This window comes from Hipposideros armiger, unplaced genomic scaffold, assembly GCF_001890085.2.
Source record: "Hipposideros armiger isolate ML-2016 unplaced genomic scaffold, ASM189008v1 scaffold_224, whole genome shotgun sequence".
Classification (NCBI taxonomy): domain Eukaryota; kingdom Metazoa; phylum Chordata; class Mammalia; order Chiroptera; family Hipposideridae; genus Hipposideros; species Hipposideros armiger.
In genome coordinates this window covers 285,319-298,088 of record NW_017731574.1, presented here as the reverse complement: position 1 = coordinate 298,088, position 12,770 = coordinate 285,319, and the positions used below count along the sequence as shown (strand labels likewise).

General features: G+C 35.4%; 1 protein-coding gene across 6 annotated transcripts in view; it reads left to right on the top strand.

Annotated features, from left to right (window-relative positions):
• Window positions 1–12,770, top strand: part of LSM14A (LSM14A mRNA processing body assembly factor) — a 59,167-nt gene that overhangs the window by 39,958 nt on the left and 6,439 nt on the right. For 3 of the 6 annotated variants that reach the window (XM_019654509.1, XM_019654512.1, XM_019654510.1), the window contains exons 4-10: window positions 2,116–2,238; window positions 6,128–6,304; window positions 6,580–6,645; window positions 9,375–9,557; window positions 9,664–9,835; window positions 11,504–11,732; window positions 12,164–12,229. In XM_019654509.1, coding sequence (XP_019510054.1) covers window positions 2,116–2,238; window positions 6,128–6,304; window positions 6,580–6,645; window positions 9,375–9,557; window positions 9,664–9,835; window positions 11,504–11,732; window positions 12,164–12,229 — 1,016 coding nt within the window. The remainder of the gene's footprint in view (window positions 1–2,115; window positions 2,239–6,127; window positions 6,305–6,579; window positions 6,646–9,374; window positions 9,558–9,663; window positions 9,836–11,503; window positions 11,733–12,163; window positions 12,230–12,770) is intronic. The other 3 variants (XM_019654513.1, XM_019654511.1, XM_019654514.1) reach the window with 2 other exon arrangements.

Below are 12,770 nucleotides of genomic sequence, written 5' to 3'. Positions count from 1 at the left end.
CATGTTTGTAGCTATTACAATACCACTGACTATATTCCTTATGCTGTACTTAACATCCCATAACTAAGCAAGCGCGCGCGCGCACACACACACACACACACACACACACACAGAGGGAGGGATGCCAAAAAATGTATACTATGCTCAAGCACTAATTAGCCATAATCGGAAGTGTCTGGACGCTGATGGTAACCACTTTGAGCACCTCTTATAGTTGCAGAAGTCAAATGTGACTTGTATTCATCTTTTGTTATCTGTATTATTACAATTTTAATAGCTTTTTCCTTTCTTTAAATGTGTATAAATTTTTTTGGCACACTATATATTATAGTTGACATTCAGTATTATTTTATATTAGTTTCAGGTTGACAGCACAGTGGGTAGGCATCTATATAATCTATGAAGTGATCTCCTCATAAGTCCTGTACCCATCTGACACCCTACATAGTCTTTACAACATTATTAACTATATTTCCCATACTATATTTCATATCCCCGTGACTATTTTGTGAATACCCATTTGTACTTCCTAATCTGAGAAATCTTTTTAACAAATGATATTGCAGTAGCTGGATATCTTTTTGGAAAAAAATAACCTTGACCCCTGCTTCTTAACATATGTAAAAAATAAATCAAGATAAGTTAATAGAATTGGGATCAGGAGGTGGGTGTGGTATGACCAGGAAGAGACTAGATGAAGGATATAGAAGAGTTTGCTAACCCAGGGGTAAGCGGGGAGAGGTTGAGTCAGGTGAGGAAACAGGATAGCACGGAGATATAAATGCATATCATCAGGGTGGGTTATGTCTTGGTCATTGCCCAGAAATACTAGGGATAGTGGGATGGATTCAGCTCCCCACAGAATTATTAAGAGCGCTAGTCCCAACATTTCTGGGGGTGTTATGGGAGTTATGTTAGACCTCTCCAGAGCCAGCTGAGGCTACAGCCTGACTGGATTGCACCTCCAAGAGAGTCCCATTAGTTCTCATCTGAGATACTTTGCTAGGCTTTGACGCCCCATTTTAAGATGGATATAAACAACTATTAATAGAATTCATTAAATTAGGAGTCCAAGTGGGGGGTAAATACCATGTGAAGGTGAAGAATGATTGAAGGAACTGGAGTTGCTTAGTTTAGAAATGAAAAGATGGTGATGGACATGATCATAGTCTTCAAATATTTTAAGTGTGGTTGGGTAAAGTTCTGTGGAGTAGATGGTGAAAATAAGGAAAGTGATGAGGGAAGAGGTAGGCAGATAAGGGGAGCACTGTATAAAGCAAGGTGTAGGTAATTTGAACTTGTATCTTGAGGGCAGTGGAAAGCCATCAGAGGGTCCTAAGCATTGTAGTAATGAGATTATATTTGTATTTCATAAAAGATTATTCTAACATCTTAATATTGGATTTGGTGGTAGGAGAAGGGCTATGGAAATAGTTCCTGCTAGAGAAAAACTACATAGATTAAACAGCAAGAGGAGAAAAGTAAGCATGTGAAAAGTGAATGATCCATAGTACTGTAGAAACTTGAAGATGGACATAACCTAGTATAGCAAAGAATTGGGCCCTTTCTAGGGATGTGTTTACTCATATATTACCAAAACTTTTGTGGTTGCTTTAAGCAGAATGCAGCCCCACAGTACCATCCTGAGTGGAAGCATTAAAATGGACTGGAGTCCATTCTCTGTTGCCTTAGAAATGCTAGGAAAGCACTTCATAGACCTGTTGATTTGGCTGTTTGTGCAGACACTTGGCATTAGAATAATTGAACCTTAATGTTGGTGTAGAATGTACCATTTCTGCTATTTCTGTATCTGATGGGGGTCCTTGCTATCCCATCTGCATAACTGCCTAGGACAGCACTGCATATGTTACAAAAATTTTTGCAGCTCTGATGCTGGCGTATGTATATTGGCTTATTTTTTTCCTATACAGTATTGTCAAAGATTTCTCAACTAATTTTTGATGTACTTTCATTAATTTCCAGGATTATTAGTTGGCACAAGTGTTAGGGGGTGGTGAAAATTATCATAATTTAAATGGTATGTTACTTTATATAATTGAAAGGTTTAAAATGTTTAAAAAGATTTTTTTGTCATTAAAAAAAAATCTCTTAAAGCTGGAAGCTCCTTGACATCCTTTGGAACAGAAACATCCAACAGCGGTACCCTATCCCAAAGTAGTGCTGTTGGTTCTGCCTTTACACAGGAGACAAGACCTCTAAAAACACAGTTATCTCAAGGTAAGCTGTTTTGTCCTTCAAATATTTCCATTCTAAACTTCTGTAGTGGTTTTTGTCTTTCTCTGAATGTAAGAGCTTTTGCAGTTTGTAAATCACGTGCACAATTTCTATTTGGTTCTTTAAAAATTTTTCTCCTAATTGCCACTGCAATAAGTATATTATTGAATGACTTCTGCTATTTAGACTACTTACAATTCTTAGATCCTAAAACTGAAGCATTTGTATTTTGCAAGGCAAGTACATAAATACTTTAATAATAAAGTATATAATACTTTAATCCCGGACTCATTACTGAAGATGAACTCTCCTTGATGAATTTTAAATAGCAGCTGAAGAAACAAACTGCCCTTATGCTGTTGCATCTTTCCTAGCATCCTCACAGGAGCTCGAGCAGTGGTTCTCAGTCTAGACCACCCACAACCAAATCCTCTAGAGTGCTTAAAAATGTAGATCCTGAGAACTGCTACATCAGAATCCCTGGAGCTTAGGGATCTGCATTTTAATAAGCTTCTTAAACTGTCCTGTTTCTTTTTTTTTTTTTAATTATATTTTTCCACCAGTCTTATAACCTCAGTGGTCCCAAGATCCCATATCTGTTTTTATCTGCTGCCAAAGTGGATGTTATTGGCTCATTGCTTTACATAGATGTTTACATTTAAATAAAACAATGCGAACTCATTTCAGAAGGTTGCTATAATCTCAGGACAGTGTTTTTAAAAGCTATTGAAGGTAAAATCAGCTAATGTTAAACATAATCCTATCTCACTTGAGATATTTTGAAATAGTTATAGTTACAATTATTTACATTGATTTAAAATAACTTAAATTTTAAACATTCTAATGATTCGTTGTAGATGAATTAGAAATACAGTAAGCATAAGTAAGAAAATTAAAATACCCACAATCTCGCTACCCAGAAATAACAAATATTTATATTTTGTCGTGTATACTTCTAGACTTTTTTCTAGGTTAATTTAAGTGTATATTTGTGTATATGTGCGTGGGTTTTTTAATTTTATTTTTTAAAAGAATTCTTTCTTAGGGAAAATACTTAATCTTTTTTAAGCTTTAGTTTTCTAAACTATAAAATGGGACTTGACTGGTAACTAACAGACTTATTGTGATGATAAGTCTTTTTAAATGTGTATGCAGTGCCCTTAGCATAGTGCCTAGCCATAGAATGCGATCAGTAGATGTTAGCTGTCTTAATCAATAGCCAACATTAACCTTAATATGGAAGCACCAGAAGAATTCTTATTAAAATCATAAACAAGGATGCGTGTTATCATTGCTATTCAGCCTTGTTCTGGAATTTTTAGTTTAATCAGGAACACGTGAAAAAGAAATAAGAGGCATAGATATTAGAATTAGCATTATTTGTCAATGCTGTGAATCTGCTTGGAATGGAGAATTCACTGAAAAACCTAGAACTAATAAGGGACCTAAAGAAGATAGAGGTAAAATGTAAAGTAAACATACAAAAATCAATAGTTGTCCTAAAACCTGTCCCACTAATTATGTAATGGGGACAAAAGAAGATGCTCACAATAATGAGAAATAGAAATTATATATAAAATACATAATAAGAAATCTGACCAACCTCTATGGTGAAAATACAAAATGTAATAGGACATGAAAGATAATATAATCAGAGAAACATTCCTGGATACAAAGATAAAGTATTGTCAAGGGTTTACTTCTCATATTAATTAAATGTACTGTGCTTTCAATAAATGCAAATGGAATGGTATAAGAACTTAAAAAACATATAAACTATCTTAAAAATAAACATGGAAGTATAGCTAGACATTTAAAAAATAAAAGTAATGTGATAGGGCTTAACTACTCAATAATAAAGTATGCATAAAATAAAGCAGTACAGGAATAAATTTAGAGATGAATGGAACAACAGTCAGAAACATCCAAGTTTAAATAAGTAGTATATGATAAAGATATTATTTTTAAATTAGAGAAATGCTAGCTGAGCAGGAAATGATCGTGGGATAGACAACTGCCTTATCATTGGGAAAATAACTAGGTTTCATTCCCTCGTACTTAGGACTAAACTAACTTTTAAGTAAATTTTTAAAATTTTAAGTATATATTAGAAGAAAGAGGTATGTTTATGTAAAGCAATGGCAGAGGTGGCCTGGGAATCTGCATTTTAATTTCACCAACTAAAATGTCTGAATTTCACAAAATTAAAACACCTAGAGTTTTCTTTTTTTTTTTTTTTTTTTATCGAACCGCTGTTGCTCAGAGCTCGCACTCTTGAGCGAGCTCTTAACCAACTGAGCCACTTAGCCGGCCCTTCCTAGTTTTCTTTTAACTGTGATAAGAATGTGAAGATGGCTCAAGGTGTGTTTTTATTATGCTGAAATAGCCTTTGTGTTTATTCCTCATAATTTCCGATATCACCTATATTTCCCTATTTATAACATAATTACTCATGCCCAGTAGACTTTAATTACAAAGGTTTTTAAAATACACAACAAATCAATATGTGAGTTCTCACTTACTATGATTGCCCCATCACTTGTGGTTCTATAATACTTGGGAGCCATAGGATCTTTTCTCAAAGGAAAGCCTGATGAAGTAAGTTTTATAAACTTACAAGATCATTTAATGTACACGTAGTATTGTAAAATTAACAAAGCAATAGGCTTTTCGAAAAACTTAGCATTTGTTGTATAAATTAAGTCCCTTTATAAGGTGATGAGTGATGGCAAAAGGTCTTCTCACAGGCCAAACATATAAACCACCATGATTTCCCATTATAATCAATATAAACTTCGGCATTAATGGCTGGAAATAGTGATACCCATTTGCAAGTGCATACTGTAGGTAGCCATAAACTTGGGGAGTCGCACTAATAAACAGTCCCTGAAGCATCTGGTGCACAACAATCAATGCTTTGTCAGCACTTATCAGTTCACCAGTTATTTGGAGGCTGTGCAGATTGCACAAGTGGATAGTGACATTTGTAGCATATTTGGGGTTCTTTTTTCTTTTACAAAAAATAAGCATAAATTTTTTTAAGCGAAACGTTTTGGTGTGATGTCATGGGACATGAGAGCACCTTGAACAGATATTTACTGCAAACATTATAGGGATAAAAAGCATGATGGGAGCACACAGTGTTACATTCATCTGTTCATACTATGAGCAGGCACTGACCTCATAAAAGGAAAAATGGAATTTGTAAGTTACAAACCTGTAGTGAGCAAAAACTTGGCAAGACATCTTTCAAATGGCAAGGAATAAGTATCACTACTGTATAATTACCTGAAGGGTTTATTTGTTGCTGGCCTTTTAGTATTGATGTTTAATTACCCAAGCCCATAAGATATTAGAGAGCTTCACCTAACTTGCTAGTTTTTTACTTCATAATAGAAATTTAATGGAGGTAATATCTGCAGGTATAAAGGTATCATTTTAGACATAGCTTCAGAAAGTACTCAAAATGTGAAAGCCTCTGGAAATAATGGCTCCAGTATCAATAGAATCTTATGGTTGTTGTTATTGGGGAAAGCCTGCATCTGACCTACAGCACGATCTTTGATGATACTCCTGCAGAATCTTGTACCAGGCAGTAATTTTTGAAAAACTTACTTTAAACCTTGTTTCACTGGGTAGAAATAAAGATAAAATTCCACAATTTTTTGTTTGGGGCTTTTTGTTTTGTTTTTATATTTTCTTTTACTAAACTAGTGACCAGCCCACTAAAGAGAATCAGTTTTAAATTCTGGTCTAATAAGTAGATGAATTCAAATTTGTGCTAAGGATTTTAAATTGGTAGAAATAAAACTAGACATTCTTTTTTAGGGTCTAGGTTATTTTGAAATTCCCAAAGGATAGGGTAGTTTCTTATCTTTTGGTTACGTTTTAGGTCGTTCAAGCCCTCAGTTAGACCCTTTGAGAAAAAGCCCAACCATGGAACAAGCAGTGCAGACCGCCTCGGCCCACTTACCTGCTCCAGCACCTGTTGGGAGAAGGAGCCCTGTATCAACCAGGCCTTTACCATCTACCAGCCAAAAAGCAATAGAGAATCAAGAGCACAGGCGAGGTAGAACTTTAGCTATTTACTATTCCTTAATTGACTCATCGACATTTTCCATTCACCTTATTTTCATTAAAAAGGTACTTTTTGTGAATGATCCTAGAAGGTTTAAATTGAACTTGGTAGAATGTTCAGTCTTTCCAATTTGGCTCAAAGTAGTGATGGTGGTGGGGGGATAGATTTTGGGGGGTTTGTTTTGGGATTTTTTTTTTCTCATTTCTAACTTTACGTAAGTTTTTGATTATGTGTCCCGAGTTAATTTGTCACTTTGTCTTCTATAGCTGAAGTACACAAAGTTTCAAGACCAGAAAATGAGCAACTCAGAAATGATAGCAAGAGACAAATAGGTAAGTTACGTGTATCCGAAATTCGTATTTTATGCTTTTCAAGAGAGAGAACATTTGAAGTGTGTGGTACATAATTACTATAAAAAATGAATGGCAAGGGTTATAAAGGAGTAGCACAAGGGAGTGTCATTATGGTAACAGAACAGTCTTCTATCTTATTTTTTGGTGGTAGTTGTGCAGATCTATAGAGGGTACCAAAAAAATGTATACAAATTTTAAGAAAGGAAAAAACTGTGTTAAAATTGTAATACTCAATATATACCAATAACAAAAGATTAATACAAGTCACGTTTGACTTCTGCAATTACAAGAGGTGCTCAGAGTGGTTACCATCAGCATAATTTTAATAAATTTTTTTCCTTTCTTAAAATGTGTATACATTTTTTTTGCACCCTCTGTATATGTGGCAAAATGTCATAGAACTATACGTAAACACTACCAAAACATTAGCACATGCAAAAACTATTGAAACCCGAATAAGACCTGTAGTGTAGTTAATTATATATTGTGCCAGTGTCAATTTTCCAGTTTTGAAATAAAATGTAAGCTTTGGAAGGGAAGCTAGGTGGTGAGCAAAAAGGACCACTCTGTACTATACTTTCAGTTTTTTTGGTGTGTGCCTAATTATTTTAAAACAAGTTTTTTTTAATCATTACATTTCTGGAATAAACCCTACTTGATGGTAGGCAATTGTCTTTTAATATATTGAATTGTCTTTTAATATATTCTTGAATGTTACCGGCTAGTAGAATTTGTACACTTATATTTACATAGCTGTATGGCTTCCTCTTTTGTACTGTCTTTTGTATTCTTTTTTGTTTTTGTTTCAGTTTCATGTTAGTATTATAAAATTTTCATTGTTTTCTATGTTCCTAAGAATGGAATTATCTGGAGGCCGGCTCAGTGTCTCAGTTGGTTAAGAGCTCGCTCAAGAATGTGAGCTCTGACTAGCAGCGGTTTGAGTCCCGGCCCGAGCTGAGCTGCCGCTGAGCTGCCAACAGGTGGCAGGATGGCTTAGCTTAAAAAAAAAAAAATCAAAGGAATTATCTGTACCTTAAAATTTTGAAATTTTCTCATTAAAATTATTTAAGCTAACTGAACCCTTTTTTGAAGCAGTTGTTTAAGAACTTGAACTTTATTTCATGATTATTGATTGATTCAATAAGATTGTATACTTTATCTGTTTTGTAATCTATAATACGTATCCCAAACTCATCCATTTTATTGATATTTTCTAATTTATTAGTAGAGAATAAATTATAATTTAAAGCTCTTCCAAATTAAAAAATAAAGGCAATGTGTAATCCCTTATTTAGATAATGATTGGAAAGTGATCTTCCACTTAATTTTAGAAAACTAGATATATTTTAAATGTATAAATACTTCGTTTGTCCTATACATTTTTTTTCCTATACATTTTTATATGTATTTTTGTACGTGCTATGTGCCATAGAATACAGAATTTCTGGTTTGATTTACTTTTTTCGCTTTTTTTAATTTGGAAAAAGAGAGAACCCCTGTCTCAAAATAAAAAATTACCATACTTCCATCATTTAAAAAATCAAATAAAATAATAAATAAAAGTATCTTTCACTGCCGTTCAAAATTCATCCTTCAGAGGTTCATTAACCGAAAATTTTAGATTTTTTTCTTATGGTTTTACAGATATAGACTATATTTAAGCTGTTTTGTTTTTTTTTTTTAAAGACAGAAGGGATTGTGCTGTACTTCCTGGCTTGTGGCCAAGGCATTTTTAATAGTAAAGTTTAATGTTTTAAGAATCCTTTTCTGGATATAAGTGTCTGGATATACTGCTATGGATTTTTGTGTTTTCTCAAACTTGGGCATTTTGCCAAACTTCAGTGAACAAAAACCTGTCTGTTACCCTAGTCACGTCTGATCTTTGTCAGTATGTGTTAAACATTATACATAATTATAATCATTGAATTCATACTGCTTTGTGCTCTGTATGTTTCTGTTAACACACATCAAATACTATTCTATGTTCCTTTTATTTTTTTCTTATTAACTATTACTTTCACATTGGATATTTGGGTTCTCAAATTTTCACTATAATTTATGCTGCTTTATCATATTTTATAAATCCGGTTATCATATATTGTAGAGAAAGACTAGATACAAGAAGACTTGAATAATATGGAGCCATTTAGAGGGAGACACAAAAATGGATCAGGAAGTAACTGGAGTGGTTGAGACCTGGTGCTTCTTACCTTGTGTTATCTGTGATGTGGAAACAACACCTCCTACCTTGCAGTTTGTTCTGATTAGTGTTCATTTAATTTTCTTAATATAAATCTCGGTTCCTGTGATCCTTTCCATAAAAGGCTTCCTGGATTTTGAGAATCCACTATGTGTTTGTCACTTTGTAGGATTAAGGATATAAACAAAATAAAGCCCCTGCCCTCAAGGAGTATATAGTAATTTAGTACAGAAGTCTTCCCCAAATTGTTTGGTTGTATACTCTATCAGTTACATATATGAGTGTCGGCCCCATAAATACAACTTTCATGTGTGCTGTTTATAAATTTCATGTATGCTATTCTTAGTCTATTATATATTAAATGTTAGTGAAACTTCATTTCTCTTTTATGTAAAAAAGACAAATATAGTAATGTATAGAGACTTGTAGGCGCTTCTGTTGTTGACCATTTAATATAAAAACCACAATAATAGTTCTGTCCTAAATCAGCTTATTCTTTCTAACATAGTTCCAGGTGCTCCTTCAGCTCCAAGGAGAGGGCGTGGGGGTCATCGAGGTGGCAGAGGAAGATTTGGTATTCGACGAGATGGCCCTATGAAATTTGAGAAAGACTTTGACTTTGAAAGTGCAAATGCACAATTTAACAAGGAGGAAATCGACAGAGAGTTTCATAATAAACTCAAATTGAAAGGTGAATTTTCATTTTGCTACTCAGAAAATTCTCTCACTTGACCTGTGAATTATCGATGTTTAGTCCAAGTCTTGACTTTTACGGTATGTTCTTGTTTTTTCATTAGAAGATAAACTCGAGAAACAGGAGAAACCTGTAAATGGTGAAGATAAAGGAGACTCAGGAGTTGATACCCAAAACAGTGAAGGAAATGCAGATGAAGAAGACCCACTTGGACCTAATTGCTATTATGACAAAACTAAATCATTCTTTGATAATATTTCTTGCGATGATAATAGGTACAGTCTATTAAGCTGCTCTCAAGCTCTTAGGAAGTTCAAGTGTGAAATGATTTCTTATAAATTCACCGCCTTTAATGAATACTTAAAAATATGTAATAACTGCATTTTTTTTTAAGATTTTATTAGGGAATTGGGGGAGGGGAACAGTGTTGGGGAATTGGGGAATGGGACCAGCCAAGTTGTTCTTCAGTCTTCCTTGTGGAGGCTGCCAGTCACCATCTGGCTGCCCATTGGCAGCTCGTGGCCTCTAAGCTCAAGGTGCTGTGATCAGTCTTAGTTGCAGGAGGGCGTAGCCACCATCCCATGTGGGAGTCGAACCATCAGCCTTGTTAAAAGTGCACACTCAATCCACTGAGTCATCCAGCAGCTCAGCTCAAGATGCTGAGTTCAGTCTTAGTTGCAGGTGGGCATAGCCACCATCCCATGGGGAGGTTGAACCCGGCAGCCTTGTTGTTAAGAGCACACGCTCTATCCACTGAGCCATCTGAGTGGCAGCTCAGCTCAAGGTGCCAAATTTAGTCTCAGCTGCGGGTGGGCATAGCCCACCATCGAACAGACAATCTTGTTGTTACACCAGCTGAGCCATCCTGCCACCTGTTGGCAGCTCAGCGACAGCTTAGCTCAGGCGCAGTGTCACACCCATGTGGGAATCGAACCGGCAGCCCTGTTGCTCAGAGCTCATGCTCTTAAGCCAACTCTTAACCAACTAAGCCACTCAGCCAGCCCATGCCTGCAACTTTTTAATGTTTTTTTGCTAAAAGAAAATTATACTAAAATTTTAACTGATATTATTTCTTGAAAAGAAGAAATGACCATATACTTTGGTTTAGGGCTGCATTCAGATTTGGAAATTAGTAATTAAAACAGAAGCATTCATCTAACATCTAAATAAAACCTTTTACTTTACCCCTCTAAAATGTAGTTCAAATAAAGGCAGGGCCAAGAATGCTAATGTTACTTTGAAGTTTGCTGATATAGTAAAACTCTGCCACATTGAAGTAAATGTGAATCCAGAAAATTGTCAGGTGAATTAAAGGACCCACCCAGTGTAACAAACTAGAGTTCCTGGGTTTCTGCTGCCCAGTTCAAATTGTCCTTCTCCTGGCTGCAGTTTAGTGCCACCTGGTGGCAGTTGTCTACTTCTATTTAAACATGGATGGGGATGATTTCTGAGTACCGGGTTTGCCTGGGCTCTAGGACAGCAGCAGCAGCAATTGAGACACTTGCTTTTAGGCATCAGGTCCAGGGATTGGGCCAGGATCCTACTGGGAACTCAGGGACCTACCTTCCTCCTCCCAGTTTCCCGAGACAGGGTTTCCTTGCCTGACTTTGCCTTCTCTTCTTTCCCTGAGGCCGAGTGGAAGGTGGAGTTCATTGCCAGTCCCGTTATATGAGTCCCTATTGTATTGGGGCTGTTATTGTGTTTCTTTGTTTTATCAACTGTATTTTCAAGAATCTGATAGCAGTCATATTTTCACATGAAGTTTAACAATATTATAGGAACATATTGCCATGGACAGCATTTGATAAATTAGATAAGGTACTATTTTTATATGATCTTTTGGAATCACTTTGCCTTAATTTGGGAATTAGTGCTACATAGTTTTGCTAGAAAATGTCCTTTAAAACCTGATATACACTGAAGATTATTTGTTCTCATAACAGAGAACGAAGACCAACCTGGGCTGAAGAAAGAAGACTGAATGCTGAGACATTTGGAATCCCACTTCGTCCAAACCGTGGCCGGGGCGGATACAGAGGCAGAGGAGGTCTTGGTTTCCGTGGTGGCCGAGGGCGTGGTGGTGGCAGAGGTGGCACCTTCACCAGCCCTCGGGGATATCGGGGCGGATTCAGAGGCCGTGGGGGCAGGGAATTTGCAGATTTTGAATATCGGGTGAGTATACATGCTTTTCCTCACACTGCACACCAGATTGCATGCCTTCAAGTGAAACAGCGTTTTTACTTTTATTTATTTGGGGTGAATATTTTTAGGTCATTTGTGTAACTTTCACTTTGACATGGTTAGGATATTTATATAATTTTAAGGAGCAGTAACTTCTTGTCAAGTCCTTTTTTTTTTTTTAACGTGTTTTTAATTGGATGAGTTAAGAGATAGAAATGAGATATTTTTTTTGTCTTTATTATTCAACCATGGTTTTAGATTTCATGGACTGGTAAAATTTTCCCACAAAAACTATTAGAGATTGTCTTAGGATTATTTATTTTTCTGTTTCTTTAAAAATTATTTTTTGTTGTTGGAGACACAGGGGATCACTAAAAGCATTATCCAAAAAAAAAAATTATGTAATACCACCTTTATTTCAGATTACCAAGTATGCTTTAATACCAAAAGAGTCTCGAAGGGACAACTTCAGAATGGAAAGCAAACCGGTACATTTAATAGCAGCTAAATAAAATTTATATAGTATTTTTCGTGTACTTGATATTGTTCTAAATGTTTTTCACATACAAGCTCAGTTAAACCTCACAGCAACTTTGTGGTGTAGGTTCTTTTTTTAATCCCCATTTTACAAATGAGGAAATAGGTATAGACATTAAATAACTTGTCCTAGGTCAGCTAGTAAGTGATGATACTGGGTCTTGAACCTAGTAAAGTTGTTCCCAAGTCAGTGCTCTTAATTAGTTTTGTGGAAAACTCAGCTACATTTTCCTTGGTTTTCTATTTTTCAATGGTCTTTAAAATCTTAAGATATGTTGACATTTGGAAACTGCTGCTAGAAAATTGTTTAGCTCTAGTTTATATGTATTATTTAAAGGAGTCTGTAAATTAAGTCAATGTCAGTATCCTAGTTTATTGATTTTTCAGGGAAAGTGGAGAGGAAGGTATATATAATCACAGAAAGGATCAAAATCCCCTTGTAAAGAGGTCTGCCTGGAATTGCAAAGGGCAGCTAGAAACAAAAAGATCTGC